The 25,112-nt window shown below is 41.4% G+C and overlaps 1 protein-coding gene across 5 annotated transcripts in view; it reads left to right on the top strand.

Moving 5' to 3' along the window:
• NEDD4 (NEDD4 E3 ubiquitin protein ligase) overlaps window positions 1-25,112 on the top strand; it is a 247,024-nt gene that overhangs the window by 104,042 nt on the left and 117,870 nt on the right. For all 5 annotated transcript variants that reach the window (XM_056572379.1, XM_056572380.1, XM_056572378.1 and 2 more), the window contains one exon: window positions 21,954-22,004. In XM_056572379.1, coding sequence (XP_056428354.1) covers window positions 21,954-22,004 — 51 coding nt within the window. The remainder of the gene's footprint in view (window positions 1-21,953; window positions 22,005-25,112) is intronic.

The raw sequence follows: 25,112 nt of genomic DNA, 5'->3' as shown, positions 1-25,112 counted from the left end.
TCTCCTGCAGCCCCTAGTCATCTGCAGCATGGAGCCAAAGTTTGCTCCACGCCTGATGACTCGCGATACAGGGGTCGACGGTTTGTGACGTCACGGCCCCGCCCCCTTGTGATGTCACGCATGACGGGGACCACGCCCCTTCCATAGACTTGCATTAAGGGGGCTTGGATAGATATAGATATCATTGGATAAGGGGAAAAGATGTCTACGGGCGGAGTACCCCTTTAAGGACACAGCCATTTTTTCAATATCTGTCCTCTGTCACTTTATGCATTAATAACTGGGATGCTTTAAAGGGGTACTCTGGTCCTAAGACATCTTATCCCCTATCCAAAGAATCGGGGATAAGATGCGTGATCGCGGGGATCCTGCTGGTGGGGACCCCCGCAATCTTTCATGCAGCACCCTGCTATCAGCCTTCGGAGCGAACATTGCTCCAGGTCTGATGAATCCCGATCACAGGGCCGGGGGTATCGTGACGTCGCGCCTCCGCCCCCATGTGACGTCACGCTCTGCCCCCTCAATGCCGCTTAACATAGCCGACACGCCCCCTCCCATAGGCTTGCATTGAGGAGGCAGTGCGTGATGTCGCACGGGGGCGGAGCCATGACATCACGATACTCCTGCCCCGTTATTGTGATTCATCAGACCCGGAGCAATGTTAGCGGGGTGCTGCATGAAAGATTGTGGGGGTTCCCAGCGGTGGGACCCCAGCAATCAGGCATCTTATCCCCTATACTTTAGATGGGGGATAAGATGTCTTAGGGCCGGAGTACCCCTTTAACTTATGAATTTGATTCCAAGATTGTTTTTTCGTGACAGTTTACTTTGTTAGTGGCAAATTTTTGTCGATAATTGCATCATTTCTTGGTGAAAATTTCTAAAGTTTCATGAAACTCTCTGCTTGTAAGGAAAATGGACATTCCAAATAAATTATATATTGATTTGCATATACAATATGTTGGCATCATAAAGTTGACATGTTTTTACTTTTTGAAGACATTAGAGGGCTTCAAAGTTTAGCAGCAATCTTCAAAATTTTCACGAAAAAAATCAAAATCTGAATTTTTCAGGGGCCAGTTCAGTTTGGTGCCAGAACAGCAAAAAAAAAAAAAAAAACCCACATGGCATACTGCAGGGTGGGCCATTTATATGGATACACCTTAATAAAATGGGAATGGTTGGTGATATTAACTTCCTGTTTCCAAGATGGGTGGTGACCATGGTGGCCATTTTGAAGTCGGCCATTTTTAATCCAACTTTTGTTTTTTTCAATAGGAAGAGGGTCATGTGACACATCAAACTTATTGGGAATTTCACAAGAAAAACAATGATGTGCTTGGTTTTAACGTAACTTTATTCTTTCATTAGTTATTTACAAGTTTCTGACCACTTATAAAATGAGTTCAATGTGCTGCCCATTGTGTTGGATTGTCAATGCAACCCTCTTCTCCCACTCTTCACACACTGATAGCAACACCGCAGGAGAAATGCTAGCACAGGCTTCCAGTATCCGTAGTTTCAGGTGCTGCAGAATGGGCACAGTGTCAAAGGTCTTGCTAAAATCTAGATATGCAATGTCTACTGCCCCTCCGCCATCTATTATTTTAGTCGCCCAGTGAAAAAAACCAATCTGGTTTGTTTGACATTATCTCCCTGAAGTAAACCCATGTTGTTTTTCATCTTGCAATCCATGGGATTTTAGATGTTCCACAATCCTATCCTTAAGTAGGGTTTCCATTAATTTCCCCACTATTGATGTCAGACTTACTGGCCTATAGTTGCTTGATTCCTCCCTACTACCTTTCTTGTGAATGGGCACGACATTTGCTAATTTCCAATCTTCCGGGACGATTCCTGTTACCAGTGATTGGTTAAATAAATCTGTTAACGGTTTTGCTAGCTCACCTCTAAGCTATTTTAATAATTTTGGGTGTATCCCATCAGGCCCCTGTGATTTATTTGTCTTCACTTTAGACAGCAAACGTAGAACCTCTTCCTCTGTAAAGACACATGCATCAAACAATTCCTTCGTTTTCCTCTCTAATGGAGGTCCTTTTCCTTTTTCTTCTGTAAAAACTGAACAGAATTATTCATTAAGGCAGTCGGCTAGCCCCTTATTCTCTTCTACATACCTTCCTTCCTTTGTTTTTAATTTAGTTATTCCTTGTTTTAATTTCCTTTTTTCATTTATATGTCTGAAGAATGTCTTATCCCCACAGACTGAGCTAGTTTTTCTTCTGCCTGCGCTTTAGAAGTTCTTATAACTTGCTTGGCCTCTTTCTGCCTAGTCTTGTAGATTTCCCTATCTTCATTGCCCTGGGTTGTTTTATAATTACTAAATGCTAGTTTTTATTTATTTTTTATGATTTTGGCCACAGTGGTCTCTTCCTTTTTCTGCTTTTACTGACAAGTCTAATTCAATTTTCTGTTGCCTTCAATAATGTGTCTTTCAAGTAGTTCCATTTCTCCTGAACTCCATGTATTTTGTTCCAGTATGATAGGGACTCATTTATGACTAATCTCATTTTTGAAAAGTGTTTTTCTAAAACCTAAAACTTTTGTTTTTGTGTGGTGTGACTCCTTCACTGTTCTTATATCAAACCACGCTGATTGGTGATCACTAGATCCCAAGCTTTCGCCAACAATAACATCATATACCAAATCCCCATTTGTGAAGACCAAATCCAAACTGGCCTCCCTCCGGGTTGGCTCCTCAACCACTTGTTGTAGAGATAATCCCAGTAGGGAATTTAGAATATCTGTACTCCTGCAGAACTAGCTATTTTGGTTTTCCAGTTTATATCCTGAAGATTGAAGTCTCCCATCATGATAACTTCTCCTTTCATTGTCATTTTAGATATTTCTTCAACTAGTAGTTCATCTACTTATTTAACTTGGCCAGGTGGTCTATATATCACACCTACACGAGTTACTGCATGATTACCAAACTGCAACGTAACCCAAACTGACTCTATGGTTGCCTCATTAACTTGTATTAGGTTAGATTTTATACTATCTTTAACATAGCCTTCTCTGTCTCTTCTGTATAAAGAGTACTCTGATATGGATATGTCCCAGTCATTCCTTTCATCAAACCATGTCTCAGTAACAGCCACTAAATCTATATTCTCAGATGCCATTATTGACCCAGGTTCATTGATTTTATTCATTGACCTAAACTGCGGGCATTTGTAGACAGGACTCTGAGCTTGTCATTTCTTAACCTCTGGGCTACTGACATGCTCTGGCATTCTTTCGGGGGGCAATTGGACTCATGGAGTTTCACTCTTCCCCCCCCCCCCTTCCTAGTTTAAATACTCATTAGCAAATTCTTGGAATTGTTCACTGAGTACATTTGTTCCTTTGAGAGAAAGATGCAAACCATCTTTTTTGTACAGTTCCTTTCTATTCCAAGTAGAGCTATCATGAGACACAAAGCCAAATCCTTGCTCTTGACGCCATTTTTTTTTTTCCATTTTCACAAGGGAGATTAGGAGAAAAAGCTCCCCAAAATTAGGAACCCCAATTTTTCTGAGTATGGAAATACCTCATATGCGGACGTAAAGTTCTCTGCGATCGCATTACAGGGCTCAGAAGAGGAGTGCCATTGGTTTTTTTCTGAAATAGTTTCTGCCGTTTGACAGCTTTTTGGAACAGTGGGCTGTGCATATCAAAATTCTTATTTTTCATTGGCACGGTCCACTGTTCCAAAAATCTTTCAGACACCTGTGGTGTGTAAATGCGCACTGCACCCCTTGTTACATTCCTTAACCACTTTGGGACCCAGGGTGTACCTTTACGCATTCAGCAGGCATCCCGTGCAAACCCCTGGGGGTCCTAAGACACCCCCCCCAATGTCGGTGATTGCCACAAATTGCCGGTCAATTCAAACTGGCGATCTGGGGCGATTCCGGGTCACACGGGTCTCCGGTGACCCGGAAAATAACGGGGATCGGGGCTGTCCAAGACACCCTCGATCTATCTGAAGGGATGGGAGTGAGGTGGCAGGGGTGCTACCCCTCCCATCCCTGCTATTGGTCGGTCAGAAGCGACTGACCAATAGCAGATCGGGGGGAGGCTTAAAGTTCGGTCCTCCGTTCTGCCCACCCACAGTAGTCCGGGCAGAACGGGGGAACTGTCCTGTGACCGGCGCCGGAGGTCACTTACCATTGGCGGAGGCAGCAGCGTGCTGCGAAAACGTGCGGCTGGCTCCCTGGTGCAGACTACGGAAGCCGGTGAGTTGCCTAGCAACATCTGGAGGACTACAGTTTGGAGACCACTATACAGTGGTCTCTAAACTGTAGCCCTCCAGATGTTGCAAAACTACAACTCCCAGCATGCCTAGACAGCTGTTTGTTTGGGCATGCTGGGATTTGTAGTTTTGCTACAGCTGTAGGGCAACAGTTTGGAGATCACTGTGCAGTGGTTTCTAAACCATGGCCCTCTAAATCTTGCAAAATTACTACTCCCAGCATGCACGAACAACAAATGGCTGTTTCGCCATGCTGGGAGTAGTAGTTGCTTACCTCCAGCTGTTGTATAACTACATCTCCCAGCAGGCCCTTTGGCGATCAGTACATGCTGGGAGTAGTAGTTTTGCAACAGCTTGGAGGCACACTGGTAGGAAAATAATGAGTTAGATAACAGAACCTAACTGAAGGTTTTCCAACCAGTGTGCCATCAGCTGTTGAAAAGTACAACTCCCAGCATGCACAATCTGTCAGTGCATGTTGGGAGTTGTAGTTTTGCAACAGCTGGAGGTTTTTACATGGTACATTCACACGGGCGGGTTTACAGTGAGTTTCCTCCTTCAAGTTTGAGCTGCGGCAAATTTTCCGCTTAAGCGCAAACTCCTACCGGGAAACTCACCGTAAACCCCCGCCTGTGTGAATGTACCCTAAAAACCCTACACTACATTAACACATAATAAAGGGTAAAACACTACATATACACCCCATTACACTGTGACCCCCCCCCCTCAATAAAAATGAAAAATGTATCGTACGGCAGTGTTTACAAAACGGAGCCTCCAGCTGTTGCAAAACAACAACTCCCAGCATTTCCGGACAGCGACTGACTGTCCAGTCATGCTGGGAGTTTAGCAATAGCTGGAGGCACCCTGATTGTGAATCACTGGCGTAGACTACTCCTATATCCACCCCTATCCCGACCTCCTATCCCGACCTCCTATCCCGACCTCCTATCCCGACCTCCTATCCCGACCTCCTATCCCGACCTCCTATCCCGACCTCCTATCCCGACCTCCTATCCCGTCCTCCTATCCCGTCCTCCTATCCCGTCCTCCTATCCCGTCCTCCTATCCCGACCTCCTATCCCGACCTCCTATCCCGACCTCCTATCCCGACCTCCTATCCCGACCTCCTATCCCGACCTCCTATCCCGACCTCCTATCCCGACCTCCTATCCCGACCTCCTATCCCGACCTCCTATCCCGACCTCCTATCCCGACCTCCTATCCCGACCTCCTATCCCGACCTCCTATCCCGACCTCCTATCCCGACCTCCTATCCCGACCTCCTATCCCGACCTCCTATCCCGACCTCCTATCCCGACCTCCTATCCCGTCCTCCTATCCCGTCCTCCTATCCCGTCCTCCTATCCCGTCCTCCTATCCCGTCCTCCTATCCCGGCCTCCTATGCCGGCCTCTTATCCCGGCCTCTTATCCCGGCCTCCTATCCCGACCTGTAATATGTGTACCAGGTATTGAAATATCTTCAGCCGTACTGAAGTTATGTGGGAACATACATTTCCCATTGATTTGCATGGGACTTTAAACAAAACCCCCGACCCTCACAAATGGGGGTAGTTAAGGGTTAAATTAACTATCCTATATTTTAAGTGGACATATAAGTAACATGGGACCAAGTGTTATCGAAATATCTCAAGCCGTTTGGAAGTTATGCAGTAACATATATTTCCCATTGACTTGTATAGGACTTTAAACATAAACCCCGGCTCTGGCAAATGGGGGTGAGTAAGGGTTAAATCACCTATCCTATGTTTGTTGTTGACATATAAGTAACATGTGTGCCAAGTTTCATGTTAATATCTTTAGCCGTTTGGAAGTTTTTGTGGAACACACACACACACATACATACACACACACACACACACACACACACACACACACACACATTGAGTTTTATATAAATATAGATAAAGGTGATAGAGGCATAAAAATGCCTATGGTCAGGATTAGGTACTGAGTAACATATTAAAGGTACGCTTTACCTTTTTTTTTTCTTCTATTAAATACAGTGGGTAAAATAAGTAAAATGTATGTGCAGATCTCAACATATGTTTTGCTCTGCTGAGCTTCCTCAGGGGACGTGTTGGGGTATGCACAACCTTGGTAAGGCTTATTCTTATGATAGACATCAGGATCTCTTAGTTGTTACCCTCCATCTGAGATATAGTCTGTACACTGTTGCTTGCATTTGCACTTTGTTTATACTATATTTTTATGTATGTCCTGGAATGGTGTCTCATGTATATAGTAGTGATTTACTTGAGGATTTATCTTGCCTTCCAAGGTTTTGTGTCCCTGATGCGACTTCGTAAAGTGCCATTTTAACATGTATGTTTTTATACTATTTTGGATTTTTCAATAAAGATATTTGTTTGATATAGTTATTTTGGAGTAGTGTTTTCTTTTTGGTAGGGATTTATTACACAACTGTACCAACAGGTTAATGCAGGTAACACTGATGACCGTTTTCCTTTTAATACTTTGCACAAAAGCCTTATTTGGTAATGACCACTTCAAGACTCTTCACTTCACTTTCACTGGTCGCATGCATTGCTTTGGTGGGATTTTGTCTATCTTCCACACTAACCGTCTTCATATCTTGAAGGTTCCGTGGAACTCTTCTATGAATAATTTTTTCATAAATTTTCGATGGCATTAAAGTCAGGTGATTGGCTGGGTCATTCTAGCAGCTTTTACCTTTTTTTCTTTGTAACCCCTTGAGTGTTTCCTTGGCTGTGTTTGGGTCATTGTCTTTTGTCATTGTCTGCTCTTGTTTCATCTTTATCATCCTGGTAGATGACCGCAGATGTTTGTCAAGAATGTCTTGTTGCCCATTCATCCTTCCTTCAATTATGTTAAGTTTGTCAGTACCATTTGCTGAAAAGCAGTTACACACCATGATGTTCCAACCTCCACCTCAAATTTTTTAAAAATCTTTTTTGAAATGGAAGTCTGAACTGGCACTGACCTCCTGGTGAGCTTCTGTTTGTAATCAGAACCCAGTCTGCACACATAGAGCTGCAGTATAAATCATGAGTGAGGTTTAAAGAGAAACTTAGACTGTTCACCTGCACTAAACCCAATACACTCGGTTATAGTTCAGGTGAACAGGAGTAAAATGAGGTATGACTTACTGAATTTGGTCCCAATGTGACGATATGGCCGCAGTTGCTAGAATGGTAATTCTGTTTAGTACACAGTGAAGGCGAGAGCCATCTTGCCAAGGTTTCCTGCCTCCGTTCTCTATGCCGCGCCATTCCCGCCCATCTTATGCATATTCATTATTCCTTACTCACGTTATGATTAGGATGTGAGAGTGAAAACTAATGAATATGCATAAGATGGGCAGGAATAGCACTGCATGGAGATTAAAGGCAGGGAAGCTCCGCAAGCCAGCACTCTCCTCCATTGTGTACTAAACAGATTTACCATTCTAGCAACAGGAGCCATATCTTTCCAACGTGGGGACCAATTTTAGTAAATTACCCCTCGTGGTTACAGTGCCTGAGTAAAATGTTTATTAAGTTTAGCATGGATAAACAACCTGTCCGTTTCCCTTTAAAGCAGCAGGCTGAACCAGTAATGTGACAAATGATGCACAACGATAGAGCTTAGCTGGAGTCCCTGATAAGTTTTTCCCTACTGGATCAGACCTAAAAAAAAGCTGTAAACGCTAGTGAAAATATCAGTTAAAGGGGTACTCCAGTGGAATTTTTTTTTTTAAATCAACTGGTTCCAGAAAACTAAACAGATTTGTAAATGACTTCTAAATCTTAATCCTTTCCGTACTTATCAGCTGCTGTATGCTCCAGAGGAAGTTATTTTCTTTTTGAATTTCTTTTCTGTCTGACCACAGTGCTCTGTGCTGACATCTCTGTCCATGTCAGGAACTGTCCAGATCAGGAAAGGTTTGCTATGGGGATTTGTTCCTGCTCTGGACAGTTCCTGACATGGACAGGGGTGTCAGCAGAGAGCACTGTGGTCAGCCAGAAAAGAAATTAAAAAAGAAAGGAACTTCCTGTGGAGCATACAGCAGCTAACTATTGGAAGGATTAAGATTTTTAACCCCTTAGGACTCAGCCCATTTTCACCTCTAGGACTCAAAACTATTTTCGTTTGTGCTCTCGTCATCATAATGCATTCAATTTTGCACCTACAGACCCATATAAAGGCTTGTTTTTTGCGTCACCAATTTTACATTGTAATGACATTACTTATTTTATAACATAATCTGCGGCAAAGAAAAAACTAAATATTTGTGGCGTGAAATGAAAAAAATAAGCCATTTTGCAAATTTTTAGGGCTTCCGTTTCTACGCAGTGCACTTTTCGGTAGAAATGACCCATTATCTTTATTCTGTAGGTCCATACGGTTACAGGGATACCCAATTTAAGTAGGTTTTATTTATTTTACTACTTTAAAAAAAAAAATTATAACTACCGGTACATGCAACAAAAATAGTATGTTTAAGATTGTCATCTTCTAACCCCTATAACTTTTTTTTATTTCCCCATGTATGGGGCTATATAAGGCTTATTTTTTGCGCCGTGTTCTGTAGCTTTTATCGGTACCATCTTTGTTTTGATGGGACTTTTTGATTGCTTTTTATTAATATTTTTATGGTATATGAAGTGACCAGAAATTCAGAATTGTGGACTTTGGTATTTTTTTACGTGTACGCCATTGACCGTGCTGTTTAGCTAACCTTATATTTGAATAGTTAGGACATTTACGCACACGGCGGTACCACATATGATTTTTTTATTACATTATTTTATTTATAAAATAGGAAAAGGAGGTGATTTAAACTTTTATTAAGGGTGGGGGACTTATTCACATGTATTCTCTTATTTTTCCACCACTTTACTTTTTTTTTTTTTTTTTTAGCCCCCTTAGGAGGCTATACCATGCAATCTTTTGATTGCATACACTGTTTAATGCTATGCCATGGCATATCATTGATCAGTGTTATCGGTGCTCTGCTACTCGAGCCTGCTGCGCAGGCATGGAGCAGTAGATCGCCGATCCGATGATGTGGAGGCTGGTGAGGACACCTCCCGTTGTCCAGTAAGCTGATCGGGACATCGTAATTCTGTCACAATAGCCCCGATCAGTCTCGGCCCAATCAACTTTGATCGCTGCATCTAATGGGCTAATGTCGGGCATCGGCTCGATCGGCGGTGCCCGACATTAACCGTTGGTCCTGGCTGCCCGTAGTAACTGGGACTCATGGGGTTTAACTCGTTCTCCACTCGTGAGAATGGTTTTAATCCTGTTAGCGTGATCAGGGTATACAGATACGCCCTGAGTCCTTAAGGGCTCGGGAACAGGGGCATACCCGTACGCCCTGCTTCATTTAGTTAAATAGAAGTAATTGACAAATCTGTTTAACTTTGTTGATTTACCAGTTGATTTAAAAAAAAAAAAAAAGATTTTCCACAGGAGTACCCCTTAAACCCCTTAACGACAAATGACGTAAATGTAAGTCTTAATGCCGTGGTACTTAACGCACCATGATGTACATTTACGCCCCGCCATGACCACGAGCACTGGTGAACGGCGTGAAGGTTAAAAAAAACTAATAATTGTCCAAAATTGCTACTTTTTTTTAGAACATTTTATTCCCCAAAAAATGTCTAAAAATGTTGTTTTATATATGCAAATGTGGTATAAAATAAAAAGTACAGATCACGGCGCAAAAAATTAGCCCTCGTACTGCTGCTTATACGGAAAAATGAAAAAGTAATAGGTCAGCAAAATGGAGGGATTTTAAACCCACTAATTTAGTTAAAAAGTTTGCGTTTTTTTTTTTTTTTTTTTGGCGGTACAATAAAAGAAAAGTATGTAATTATGGGAATCGTTTTAATCGTATTGACCCACAGAATAAAGAAAACATGTCCATTATACCGTAAAGTCTACAGCATGAAAAAAAAACTTCCCAAATTTGCTAAATTGCGGTTTTCTTATCAATTTCCCCACACAATTAGTATTTTTTTTTTTTTGTTGTGCCATACATTTTATGGTAAAATTAGTTTTGTCATTACAAAGGAAAACTGCTTGTGGAAAAAACAAGCACTCATATGGATCTGTGGATGGAAATATAAAAGGGTTATGATTTTTAGAAGGCGAGGAGGAAAAAAAACGAAAATGCTAAAATAAATTTAAGGTTAAGGACCCAGCCCATTTTGGCCTTAAAGAGTACCTGTCATCATCTAAACTTTCCCTGATCCCCCTTCCCATCTGTCCCCTTCTCTAACTATGCCTATCCCTGTGTTTATTGAGGTGTAAAACACTGTGGAAATACCTTTTTTTTATCCCTCTTCATTAGCTCAGGAGCACTGTCTTTCTGAGGGGTGGAAGGAGGCGGGTCCCGGCAGGCATGATGTCACATGAAGCTTGTCTGGGACTCTGCTTCTGCTAGTCTTCCTGTATTCTGCTCTCCCTCTGCAGCAGTGTTTCCCAACCAGGGCACCTCCAGCTGTTGCAAAACTACAACTCCCAGCATGCCCAGACAGCCAACAGCTGTCCAGACATGCTGGGAGTTGTAGTTTTGCAACAGCTGGAGGCACCCTGGTTGGGAAACACTGCTCTGCAGTGTGCATACAGACTAAGTACAGGTGAGGGATGGCATCCTCTGTCTCTCTCTCTCTCCTGTGTCTCTCTGCACTAAAAAGTCAATGCTGAGAACCAGGGGCTGAGGGAGCAATTACAGAGGCAGTGATTAAGATGAATGTCAGGGAGGGGGGGGGGGGGGCACAGAGCAGGGAGTGCAGTGAGATAATACAAAGTATAAGATAACGTGTGGTGAGGTGACTGGCTGTTATATGAGAGGCATGTGCAGGCTTTTAGCTCACAGGCTGGGAGCGAGTCCTGAGCTGAGAGCACTGAACTTCCGGTAGAAGGACCAGAGCCCTTTCAGCATTAGTCCTGAAAGCTGTACACTTACTATGAAAAGCATAGGATGCTGCTTGCAGACCAGGCATAGAAGAGTGACCCCTAGTGGCCAAAAGTATAAAATGAAAAAACTGGTATAAATATTAATATTTTTTAATGAAGATATATTACAATATGTCTTCATTAATAATTATGAACAACATATTAAAAGTTTTTGTTGATGACAGGTACTCTTTAAGGACCAGGCCAATTTTATTTTTGTATTTTCGTTTTTTTTTTCTCCTTGCCTTCTAAATATCATAACTTATATATTTTATGAATTCAAATAGAGAAAACAGACATGGTCGCACATCCACAACATGCACCCTGCTGCTCAACAACATTTATTAAACTTACAGGTCGTTAGTGTACTTTATGATTATGAAGTGCAAGCCCGCTAGCCACGTCACGTCCACCTGTAAGTAGCGGGTTCCTAACATCCCTAGCATAAAATGGCGCAGCACTGAGTGAGCGGCGACCACCACCACAACACCGGTGCCCACTTGCAGAGCAGCCCCAGAACCACTCAAAGCAGTCTCTAGGCCGTGCCTCGGCAGCAATGGACGCCGCACAGCACCGCACCAGAGTGAGCAGGTGTAAAAGCTCACTTACCAGGTGCTCCCAGTCAGAGACTGGGAGGCTGCCAGAAAGAAAAGGAGGACCCTGTGCAGCTTCCTGCCAATTTATATAGGCCTCGACTGAGGGGCAGAGTGCTGACCATGTAAAAACAAAAAAAGAGGGGAATAGAAAACACAATAGGAATTCAATTTGAATTTACATTGTTTTCTATACCCTTTTTTATTTTATTTTAACTTGGTCAGCACTCTGCCCCACCACCACCGCCGCAACACCAGTGCCCACAGGGGGAAAGACCCACTGGCAGAGCAGCCCCAGTGCCACTCAAACCAGTCCCTGACGCCGCACAGCACTGCACTGCACCAGTGTGAACAGGTGTAAAAGCTCACCATGTGCTCCCAGTCAAAGACAAGGAGACTGCCAGAAAGAATAGGGCCCTATGCAGCTTCCTGTCAATTTATATAGGCCTGGGCTGAGGGGGAGGGGCAGAGTGCTGACCAAGTTAAAATAAAAATAAAAAAAAGGGGATAGAAAACACAAAATTTAAATTTAATTCATATCGTGTTTTCTATTCCCCTCTTTTTTTTGTTTTTACATGGTCAGCACTCTGCCCCTCAGTCCAGGCCTATATAAATTGGCAGGAAGCTGCACAGGGTCCTATTCTTTCGGGCAGCCTCCCAGTCTCTGACTCGGAGCACCTGGTAAGTGAGCTTTTACACCTGTTCACACTGGTGCATTGCTGTACGGCGTCCATTGCTGCCGAGGCGCGGCCCAGGGACTGGTTTGAGTGATGCTGGGGCTGCTCTGCAAGTGGGCACTGGTGTTGCGGTGGTGGTTGTCGCCGCTCAGTACTGCGCCATTTTATGCTAGGGATGTTAGGGACTTGCTACTTACAGGTGTCCGTGATGTGGCTAGCGGGCTTGCACTTCATGATCATAAGGTACACTAATGACCTGTTAGTTTAATAAATGTTGCTGAGAAGCTTTAGATCAAGGTGCATGTTGTGGATGTGCGACCATGTCCACAGACCCATATGAGGGTTTTTTTGTTTCACCAATTTTACTTTTTTTTTTTTTTTACGCTATTTGGGGGTAAAATGGGAGGAAAAAGGGCTGATTGACATTTTTATGTGGGGGGTGGGTATTTTAAAAAAAAAATGTAAATTTTTTTTTGTACATTTTTTTTTTTTACTTTTATTATTATTATTTATTATGTCCCCATAAGGGACTATTTATAGCAATCATTTGATTGCTAATACTGTTCAGTGCTATGCATAGGGCATAGCATTGATCAGTGTTATCTGCTACCTTCTGCTCAGTCGCAGACTAGAGCAGAAGATCCCTGGAGACCTCCGGCCGCCATACTGGATGATCGGATACCTCCGTGATACAGATGCCATGATCTGTATTGATAAAGGCATCTGAGGGGCTGATGTTTGCCATTACCGACGGGTCCCTGGCTGCTGACTGCAGCCGGGACCTGCTGTGCATGATGCGAGCATCGGTACGGTGCTTGCGGTCATGAACATGATGTAAATGTACCACCTCACCATGACGTACTTTTACATCCTATGTCGTTAAGGATAGGATTGTTTTTTTGCATGATGTATGTGTGAAAGTAGTATTAAAAAAGTAACTTTTTTAACAAACAGACAAAAGGCTGCTTATTCATTAACATATACATAAAAAAGTGAATAATTTTTGTTTGTTTTTTTGCAATTATAAGTTTACATTTACCATATACTGTACTTCCGAAATATGAAAAAAAGGGATGTAAATGGGGCTCTGATTAGGTGTTCTTTGAACTTTTTGTGGGTTTGTTTCTGTTCTGTTTTTTTTTTTTAATAAAAAACTGAAAAAGCAGCGGATTTCACGCTGCACAAAATCGGAAGTGCAGCTGTAAATATGTTGCGTATTCTACTATGAGCAGACACCCTGCCACCTGGCGGCAGCCCTTTGTGTGCTGTAAGGTTTGGAGGCGGGCCCATGTGTCAGTCACGTTGGCATGCTGGGCCTGCCTCCAAACCTTACTGCACACACAGGACTGCCGCTGGTTTTCCCAAGGTAGGTACCAGAGATTTTGACATTGGAGAATTTAGGACAGATGACAAAATCTCTCTTGACACCATTACAATAAATTACTCTGCAAGCAATAAAGCAAATGTCTGTATGATTTTTGATAAGGGCTACATGATGCCTCTGCTGGAGTAATGTAACCTTATAGACAAGCTTAGCATGTGCATTGGAGTTTTCCCATAGTACATGCTAAATGTAGATTAAAACCATATTGTGAACAGAGCCTTATTGCTACAGGCTCTAGCACATTAGTTTTTTTTATTGCTTAAAGGGTGTCTCTCATCAAAAAAACTTTTGATATATTATAGATTAATGTATGCAGAATAACTTTACAATTGCATGTTATTAAAAAAATATGCTTCTTTCTATTTAATTTTCCACTTTGAAGAAATGACCACTAGGGGTCTCCCTACCAGTCCTGGCAGCAAGCATTTCAGACTCATGCTGGAGTCCTAAACACTACGAGCTGCCAGTCTGCTTTGTTCACAAAGGAGAACACTCAGAGCTGCCAGCCTGCTTTGTTCACAGCCTGTTGGCTGTGAACAAAGCAGGCTGGCAGCTCTGAGTGTTTAGGACTCCAGCATGAGTCAGAAATGCTTGCTGACAGGACTGATCGGGAAAAATACAATAGAAAGAAGCATATTTTTCATTAACATGCTATTGGAAAGTTATTCAACATTCATTAATCTAATTTGATGAGATGTACCCTTTAATTTATTTAATAGGCATCTTTATGTGTTATGGGAGGCTTAATCTGGGCAACACCTGTAAATCATCTGTGGCAAATATTGATATTTCAGAGTAGTGCATTGTTTGAAATCTGGTCGGGCACATTTATTTTTGGAGTGTGGAAAAACATTCTGTGTTGATTAAAATAACTGCTTGATGGTCACTCCTACTGTGTCTTCTGTGAAGCCATTTATGCTGTGGAAATCCAGAATGTTCAGTTATGTCTGGGACATTTTAGCAGAAAGAATGTTGGCCTAAAAACTAGATGTATTGAGTCTGTATTTGTATAACCTACAGCAATAGTCCAGATCTCTGTTTATTATTTTTTTTCAGTTTGACTTGATATTTTATATTCCCTCCAATAAAAATCTTGTTCTGCTGCTCTACAACTGTAGACTTCTGTGTGAGGGCTTACTAAACTAGCATCTGGACAAACCCTAAAATAGGTAAATCCTGTGATTAAATAGATTTTTGATGTTTGTAGAAGTGACACATTTATTAGAGAATGTCTTTGGAAAGTTTTTAGAAGCCCTAAATGACCCTGCACATGAGACTGTAGAATGGCACCTTGTTAAAGGCTTTGGTAATGAGTAGCCACAGGTGTTTAGGTCTTGTGTTTTCCTTTCCACTCTTTAACACGGGAGGTGTTCCACGTTTGCAGGTAAACAGGATAGTGTCTGATGTGTGGAAGCGCTTGTACTTGAATACAGCGCCCCAAACATTTTATACAACTGTTCATTTCATTTACAATCTTTAAGGAAAACTTGATGATGTTCGATCAATAGAGTTGTTTTTACTTCATTTATTCATTTTATTTATTTTTAGTTTTTTTTTTAAATAGTTTATTTTTAGAGCTCAGACTAGCATAGATTTATCTCTTATATCAATCAGTACTTTACTACTGTCACTCTGGCATTTGGTTTATTATTATTTGCCTACATTTCATTCTTGCTTCATATTCATAATTGTTTTAAGTGCAGTCTTGGACATTAACCCCTTTCCAACCAATGACGTTTAGCTATGTATAGTTATGTTCTACAGTTGACATCAATTATTTTGTGTCTAATTGATGATTATCAAATGATGGCTTTTAACACCTTAAGGACTCAGGGTTTTTAAGTTTTTGCACTTTTGTTTTTTCATCCTCACCTTCTAAAAAATTATAACGCTTTCAGTTTTCCACCTACAGACATATATGAGGGCTTGTTTTATGCGCTACCAATTTTAGTTGTAATAACATCAGTCATTTCACCACAAAATTTATGGCGAAACCCCCCAAAAAATTAAGGTACAAAATTGAAGGAAAAAACGCCATTTTGTAATGTTTTGCGGCTTCCATTTCAACGCAGTGCACTTTTTGGTAAAAAATGACACCTTATCTTTATTCTGTAGGTCCATACGGTTCCAAGGATACCAATTTATGTAGATTTTATTTTATGGCTTTAAAAATATATAATTACATGCACCTAAATTAGTATGTTTAAAATTGTCATCTTCTGACCCTTATAACTTTTGTATTTTTCCATATACAGGGATATGTGAGGGCTCATTTTTGCGCCGTTGTCTGTAGTTTTTATCGGTACCATTGTTGTTTTGATGCGACTTTTTGATTGCTTTTTATTTTTTTAAATGATAAAAGGAGGGTGATTCAAACTTTTATTAGGGAAGGGGTTAAATCAAACAATCACAGAAATTGATGTGATCCAAGGTTGATACAAGGTGCCCAACCCCAAGTGCAGTTGTGCAACTACGTTGGAGTGGAGGACCCGCACCTATGGATCACACTGTGGTTTCACAGTGTGGGGTTAAATCAGATTTAACTTTTCTATTCTTTTTACACCATTTTTAGTCCCCAAATCTTCTGATTGCATACACTGTTCAATGGCTATGCCATAGCATAGAATTGATCAGTGTTGTTGGTGTTCTGCTGCTCCAGTCTGGATCTCTGGCATTGAGTAACGATTGTATGCTGAGAAATAAGGTAGGGACCTTCCTTGCGTCCTCTCAGCTGATCGGGACACCGCGGTCTCCATCAGCTCCTCTGAGCTGCCGGGAAGCATTTTTTATTTTTCATTTTAGACTTTGATCGCCGCATCTAAGGGGTTAATACCGGACATCACCACGATTGGTGATGTCCGGTCTTAGCCACGGGTCCCGGCTGTTGACAGCCATCGGGACTGACCCGCTATGACGCGGGGTTAGCTCATGCTGGAGAGGTTAAAAGTCCCCTCTGTGGCCTAAAAAAAATGATTTTGTATAAATAAATAAATCACCTCCCCTAATAAAAAATAAAATTACCCTTTTTTTAAAAATAAAAAAACAACATAAACATATTTGGTATCGCCGCGTGTAAATGTCCAAACTACTAAATATAATATTTATGATCCCGCATGGTAAATGGCTCACATACATAGAAAAAAATACCAAACACCAAAAATTCTGATTTTTAATCACATCATATATCAGAAAAAATAATAATAAAAAACAATCAAAAAATCCCATCAAAACAAAAATGGTACCAATCAGATTACAGATCACAGCGAAATAAATGAGCCTTTGTACATCCCCGTATACGGAAAAATAGAAGAGTTATCGGGGTCAGAAAATGACAATTTTATGCATACCAGTTTATTTAAAAACAATTATAATTTTTTTTTAAGTAGTACAATAATAGAAAAACTATATAAATTTGGATATACGGTAGTTTTAATTGCATTGACCTACAGAATAAGGATAATGGATTATTTATGCCTTAAAGAGCACTGCATAAAAAACAAAAATAAGAGTTATGGATTTGAAAGGCGAGGAGGAAGGGGTTAAATACAGGTCCATATAGAGGTTATGTAGGTAGTCCCCTCCCCCCATAGGTAGGTAGTCCCTTCCCAATAGGTAAATAAATCCTTGTAGGCAGACTGATTCCCCCCCCCCCCCCCCCCCCCTCAAAATAGGTAAATATGACGGAAGGTTATAAGCCAGGTAGGGAGCAAGATGGTTGGGGGCGATAACCAAAACCGGAAATTACTTGCTCTGCACATATAAAATAAAATAGTTTTGGGTCAGCTGCAGAGCCATAGGCTATGTCAGGGCTTGCTGGGAGTTGCAGTTAGCTACAAATTACAATTCCCAGCATGCCCTAATACAGCCTATGTCTCTGCAGCTGTCCCAAACCAAAACCACAACTTACAGCATGTTGCATTATAACCTATACTATACTACTATATAGTGCAACATGCTGGGAGTTGTGGTTTTAGTTTGGGACAGCTGTGGAGCCATAGGCTGTATCAGGGCATGCTGGGATTTGTAGTTAGTAGCGAACTGCAACTCCCAGCATGCCCTGACACAGCCTATGGTTCTGCTGCTGACCAAACCAAAACTACAACTCCCAGCATGCTGCACTTTAATTTAAGTAAGGTCAAAGAAAATTACAAGCCGGACAGTACTGATGGTATCCAGCGATGCTCCTGACGCATGCTGAGCAAGCCATGCCCTTTAGTAAACCACACCCCTCTCATCTCATAGGCCACACACTATACCCCCTGAATATAAGCATACCACATTCAGTACCCTCTGAATATACTACTGCACACTGTGCCCTCAGAATGTAATACTGCCCCCACCTAAAATTAGCAGCTCCACACAGTGTGCACTCTAAATATGGTACTGCCACAGGCTGCACCTCCTGAATACAACACTGCCACAAACTATAGCCTTTGAAACTGTGCCCCTAAAATTTAATACACACTTTGCCCTCTGGAATCCTCACAAATACGTTTATACACTGTGCCCCATATATAAATTTGATGATATACTCTGCCCCATAAAAATGAATTTTTACTCTGCCCCCACATATAAATCAATATACTGTACTCCCATGTATGAATCAATACACTGCCCCATTGTTTATAAGATACACTCCTATCTTGTGTCTGCCCCAGTGCCGTCCTTATTAGGTTCCAATCTGACCAAGCCTGACCCTTAGATACGGATGCAGGCATTGTGCTCACAAAATCATGCTATCTAAATTTTACAGGGATTACTGAGTGGTGGTGCCTGTCACACTGATAATTCAATGATGTGCAGGCAGGGTACTGTTTTGGGGCTTCCTCTTCTCCCCTGCCCCAAAGTTCTTCTGTTCCGACTGTTCCAAAACTACCGAATATATGTATAAATGCCCAAACATTACTTTAAAAATGAAAGGCTGGACTTTGGTTGCATCTATTCTACTGTTCCTTTACACATATTTTGATAAATCTTCCCCTAAATGTTTAAAGTGAAGCCGTCGGCACCTTTCTGCTGCCTGAACAACATTTAATCTATTTGCTTCCCCATATTAACTTACTTTATTAATTGTGGGTTTGATCTCATCTATCTATATGAGTGACTGCTCAGAGATAAAAAACTAGCTTAGGTAAAATGACAATCTTGACTAATGCCAAGGGGATAAAATGTCTGATCGTGGGGGTCCCGCATCACTCGGCGTTCTAAAGAAATGCAGGGTTCCTGCGGCAGTGGTCATGACATCATGGCCACGCCCCCTCGTGACATCACGATCACTGCCTCCAGCTCCGAGCGTTATGAACAAAATGTTCAGAACGCTTGAGCACCGGAGTACCTCGTTGACGTCTGTTTCAACCATTTACCATGTAAAGTGTAGATTTAGTCCAAATTGACTGGAGGCCAGAAAAAGAAAAAAAAACTTTTAATCAAATTAATGACCAAATAGACTGACAAAATTCATACCTAAAGTATTCAAATCTATATGTTGTATAACAAGCACTGATTCAGCTTGCTGGCATCTGTTTTATAGACTTTAGAGTATATATTATATACCTATCTCTGTATCATGCACAAATGCTCATTCTACTGGTCAAAACTTGATGTCTCTGACATCTCAAAAGTTTAAAGAAAAAAAAAATGTAATTTTTTTTATTTTTTTTATTTGTATATGTAATATATATATATATATATATATATATATATATATATATATATATAATTTTTTTAAAGTATTTCAAATAAAATATGAGCTTCTCTTTTAAAGTTTACTGTATGGGCCTCATGATTATTACAAATTTTTTTTTTTTTAACTCTTCACTTGAAATTCAAGATATTCAGAGGGTTGCCACTGTAGCCTTTTCAGTCTTTTTAAATGAGTCCATTGATATTCTGTAATTAACTTCTAGGGCAGAAATGCAGCTGCCTCTTCAACCACTTTATTCTAAAGTAAACAGCAGTTTGAATGAACTTGTTCTGAGGTACCCTGAAAGTCTTTGCAGGTCAAATTGCAGCTTTCCAGTAACCTTTTTAAGCTCCTTCTTTACTCTCGAACTTTCACATGACACTACACAGCACCACTAAGTCACATTTGTCTTGAAATAACCAACTATACCCAGAGTAACCTGAACCAAGCACAGAACACTGGTGCTATGTACAGTTTATATATGAAAAGATTGTATGTATGTGACTGCAGCCATACAGTGCACCCGACACACCTATACCATGTCTGTTTATGGATACATTTCATTTTGACAGCCTCCTTCTGCTTATTTTTGTACTTTCAGGTCTACAGTACAATTTCAATGCCCATGAATACTAAATAAATAAGCACACATTTATTTTTACAGTTATTAATACATGATTATGGCAGTTTTGTTTACTCTATAAATTGACCAGTTCTAGCACCAGTTATTAAATGATTGGGAAAAACAAAACAAAATAATGAATAAATTATATCGAATGACTATACAAAAACAGTTTGTTTGCTACGTGTTATGTTTTATATAGCATGTTTGTGCATGTATTGTAGTGGTAGCCATTTTGTATTTTTTCCTAAATTTCATAGATGAAGTGAATGTTCAGTTTTAGCGGTGTTGTGCTCAAATTACCTGGTGGAACTTGTGAAGGTTTTTATTTTTTATTTTTTTGTCTGCTAATTTTACCCTGTTTTACCTGTTCCATGTAAACATTTTTTCCCTGCTGTTTTAGTGATAATATTGGTGGTGGTGAGTAGGTGATAAATGGGAAAGTGGGATTACAATGTAGCTGTAGTGGGGGCAAACATAGCTTGTATACTGATGTCAAGTCCACACCCCTTCATATCCTTTCCAAGAGCCAGGTGACCGTTATAGTACTCCTTGGACAGACCCAAATAGGAACAGGATTTTTGCAGGAAATAGTGGGGCCGGTTATAGTGCAGGAGGTAAGTAACAGGTGTTTCAGAACTAGGTGGGCTTTGGGAGCTGCCTTGCTTACTCCATGAGCATGTAAGTTCCGATAATAGTACAGTCATAATAAGACAGTCATGTATGTAGATGTTGTTTTTGGTGTATGATTTTTGTGGTTATTAATTCATTAACAATTCATTGTGCTAAACAAACTTCTCCCTATTGCATTCTACCACCTTATTTGCCTCCAAGTGAAGCACTAACTATGAGAAGGGCAACTCTGCCATTATCCCTGACCAAAACAAAATAACCACCAATCCTGCAAAGTTGGTAAAGTCACCAAGTTGGTAAAATCACTGGGAAGAGCTACAAAACCAGCTACTGCTACTGCACAGTGTACAGAGCTGTGCCCAACAGAAAGTTAAGAGGGTACAGCCATCGTAGAGAACTCCTTTAACTTGGCATTCAGGGAAACACTTACTTAGACTTGAATCCTACTAGAGCGAAGCAAAGAGAATTTGATGCCTTTGACTGTGGAGCTTGTTGTTTTGTGCCCCTACATGGGTTTAGTGGCTGAAACTGGTTAATTCTTATGCCTTGTTCTATAATATATTGTACGCAAATGATCTGGTTTAAATGTTTGGGGATCCCTGCATTTGTTTATCTTTTGTATGACCCTTGAAGCTGTGGTTGTTGACCATGAAGTGTAGTTTTTGTTTTTTTTTTGTTTTTTTTTTTTGCTAATGAAAAATAACACATAAATGGATGCCATAGAAATCTGGTAGATTTCTCTGAAACAAACATCTGTGTGAAGAAATGAGCTCCCACATCCATCCGGAGAATAAATAGAGATGTGGTCATCTCCTTTAATCCTTTTCCACCTGGATGTGGATTCTGGTGGCCACCCTACCAAGGGGATTTGGGGGATTCCCATTCTTCAAATATGTACAGGTCCAGGATGTTGCCCTATCAGACATTTATGGCAGATCCTGGGGAAAACGCCTTAAACTAATAAATGTGCAGATTATTGACTAAAAAAAAACTATGGTTTGCATTAGACTTTTTCTAAAACATATTGTCCCAGATTTATCAATCAGCCTGAAACCCCAATTGTCTGGTTTTCTCCCTAATTGTGTATAGACATTATTAAAGTTAATGTTATATTTTTTCATAATTTTCTAAACACTGTTTTTCTTTCGTAGACCAGAGATGACTTTCTTGGTCAAGTGGATATTCCTCTTTACCAGTTACCGGTATGTGCTGTTCTCACTACTGTTGACGTCATGTTCTGTACCTCTGCAAACCTAATCTGTTGATCACAAGCTAGCCTGCCTTTTTTCATTTATATAAGACCATTAAAGATGATATGTGTACTTCATTCAAGTACAAAGCAAACCTGCCAGGATAAGATTGAAGCTTTGCTGTTAGTAAGAAGCTGCCACTTGGCTGTCAGGATACTGCAGGGTATCAGACTTTGTAAAGCTGAAAATAATTAACCTTTTATTAACTTATGGCTGTGAATGTCCCCAAGTGTTTAACATTGTCCTTGCGCACAGCCAACTCATCATGTGGGGAAGTGGTTAACTTACAGTAAGAGATGTAGACTGGATGTGCTGCCAGGCAGGCGTTTCACAGAGTGTTTATGACTATGACTGTGTTACAATCTACATTTTATAGCAAGCATCATAGTTTGGTTTACTCATAAGCCTATCCAATTAGTAGACTTCTCTGGCATGTTACAATTTCAAGAACTCTTTTGCTGTTTAGGCAATATGTACATTTTGCAATGTGGAACACACATGATGTAGTATTTAAGACTTTTAGTGTTATTTTACCCTATCACCCTTGACAGCACCCCTGGAGAGGACCTCCCACTGTGGGACAGGAAACCTGGATATAAATTTGGACCTCCTTCCTCTCCACCCTCAGTTCAGGTTTCCTGTCCACCCTCAGTTCAGGTTTCCTGTCCTACGGATAGGAGGCCTGGGAATTTTATTCTGACCTCTTTCCTTGTCCTGAGCTGCGGGGCCCCCATTGCCATTGGTTGGGAGCGGTTTCCCGGCCGGCATAAGTCTCCTTGGGAACGTCCTGCATGTGTGCTGTGTTGTCAGGCAATGTCCGGCTCGGGGTTCGTTGGTGTTCTCTCCCGAGGGAACACTGTGGAGAGTACGGGTCGGGTGGCCAGCTCTCCCGTCATGTGACTAGGCGCGCAGGTGCACAGGGATGACGTCCGGCCAGGCAAACTGGGAGACGTTTCACTTCCGGGGGATGTGCGGGAGGCGCGTGAGCGGAAAAATTTAAGAGACGCAAATTCCCGAGCCGGCGTCTGTTCCTTCTCCTGCGTCCAGAGATCCCTGCAACGGTGCAGTTTCTACACTGCAGTGGATCCCGAAGTAGGTGCCTGAATTCCAGTTTTGTTTCCCAACCGAAGACCTTCTCCAGCATGCCTGAATCTGGGAAAGAAGGTGAAGCACTAAATCCAAGAGCTCCAGCCTGGTACTACAGCTTCCTTTCCATGTTTTTATTTCTATGGTCTTACAGGGGTTATCATATGCTTTCTTGTAGGCAGATAAAAGCTCAGCTGAGGGCCCTAGGAAAGCGTCATGTAAAACTCATAATATAGAATGTGCGCAATGTAGAAGACCGCTAGAGCTCTCATATAAAAGAGCCATCTGTCCATCTTGTGTGGACGCTCTAGTTGCCCAGTAATCCTCCTCTTTAGCACCAACCATCAAGAAAATGATTAAAGATGAGCTTACAAATTCTCTACAGGACTTAGGTCTTAGAAAGGATAAGGATTTGGCCGCTCTTCCTGCCCCATTATCCCAATCCCCTCCACATGAGTCTATTATAGGAGAAGAGGGTGAAGTCTTATCTTCTGATGAAGAAGTGGATGATTCGGGTACAGTATCTTGGATTACCCACAAGGATGCGGAGCAACTTATTAAGGCCATCCGTATTACCATGAATTTGGAAGTAAGTAAAGAGCCTTTGTCAGCTGAGGATGCCCTCTATGAGGGTCTAGGTCCTAAGGACAAATGCACTTTCAGCCTCCATAATAAGGTTAAAGCCCTTATTGATAAGGAATTGAGCCAGCCAGACAAGAATTCCTACCTAACTAAACACTTAAAAAGAAAGTACCCTTTTGAGGAAGAAGTCCTAAAAAATTGGGATAGAGCCCCCTTATTGATGCACCTGTGGTGAAGATGTCTTAAAAAAATAAATAAAATTGCTCTAACTTTTGAAGATCTGGGCTCTCTCTCTGACCCCATGGATAGGAAGGCTGACCTATTTAATAAAAAAAAAAAAACCTGGGAAGTCGCAGCAGGTTCCCTTAGGGCCTTTAGTAGCCTCTGAGGGTATGGCCAACTTAAATCCCAAATAGATAGACTTCTTAGCAGATTCCACTGTGGTTCTTGTTAGATCCTCTGCTAGGTCTGCATCACTGTCAAATTCAGCCAGGAGAGCCATCTGTCTTTGATCTTGGAAGGGGAATTTCACATCCAAATCAAAGCTCTGTGCTATTCCTTGTGCGGGTGACCTACTCTTTGGGCCTCCTTTAGATGATGTCCTCCTTAACAGTCTGAATCATCCTTTAGGGGTAGGGGCAGGGGTAGCCGTTCCTTTCAGGGGAACCAAAATAAGAAACTTAGTGTCATGTAGAGGTAAAGGATTCCTTTATCAGAGGAAGCATTCCAAACAATGCTCAGGGGGATGCCTGTCCGCATTTGTGGAAGCTGGGGGGACTATTTCCTCAAGCCCCTGGGTCCTAAATACCATCTCCTCGTGACTCCTACTGGAGTTCAATGCAATACCCCGGACAAGTACCTCCCTACTGTAGTGATGACCGATTTGCTGAAGCAATCGGCAATGTGTCTAGAGGTCAAGTCCCTCTTGCAAAAGAGGATTCTTGTCCCAGTTTCCCAATCAGAAGAAAAGCAGGGATTTTATCCTCCCCTCTTTCTAGTGAAAAAACCCTCAGGAGCATTCAGGATAATCATCAATCTCAAGGTCCCTGAATAAGTTCCTATCCTACAAAAAATTTCACATGGAATCAATCAACTCGACTATCAGTGTTCTATTCCCCAACTGTGTGATGACATCAATCGATTTAGAGGATGCTTACTATCACATCCCAATCCATTCCTCCCATAAAAATTCCTCAGAGTAGCAGTATTCTTAGAGGGGAAATGGGTTCATCTTCAATATACAACTCTATCTTTCAGGGTATCTCAAGCACCCAGAGTGTTTACCAAGGTGATGGCGGAGACAGTTGCCTTTATCAGAACAAAGGACATTCTCATAGTCCCATATCTAGAAGACTTTCTTATTGTGTCTAATTCAGAAAATCTGCTTATCCA

The sequence above is a fragment of the Hyla sarda genome, chromosome 4 (genome assembly GCF_029499605.1).
Source record: "Hyla sarda isolate aHylSar1 chromosome 4, aHylSar1.hap1, whole genome shotgun sequence".
Taxonomy (NCBI): domain Eukaryota; kingdom Metazoa; phylum Chordata; class Amphibia; order Anura; family Hylidae; genus Hyla; species Hyla sarda.
This window is presented reverse-complemented; position numbering and strand designations above follow the sequence as displayed.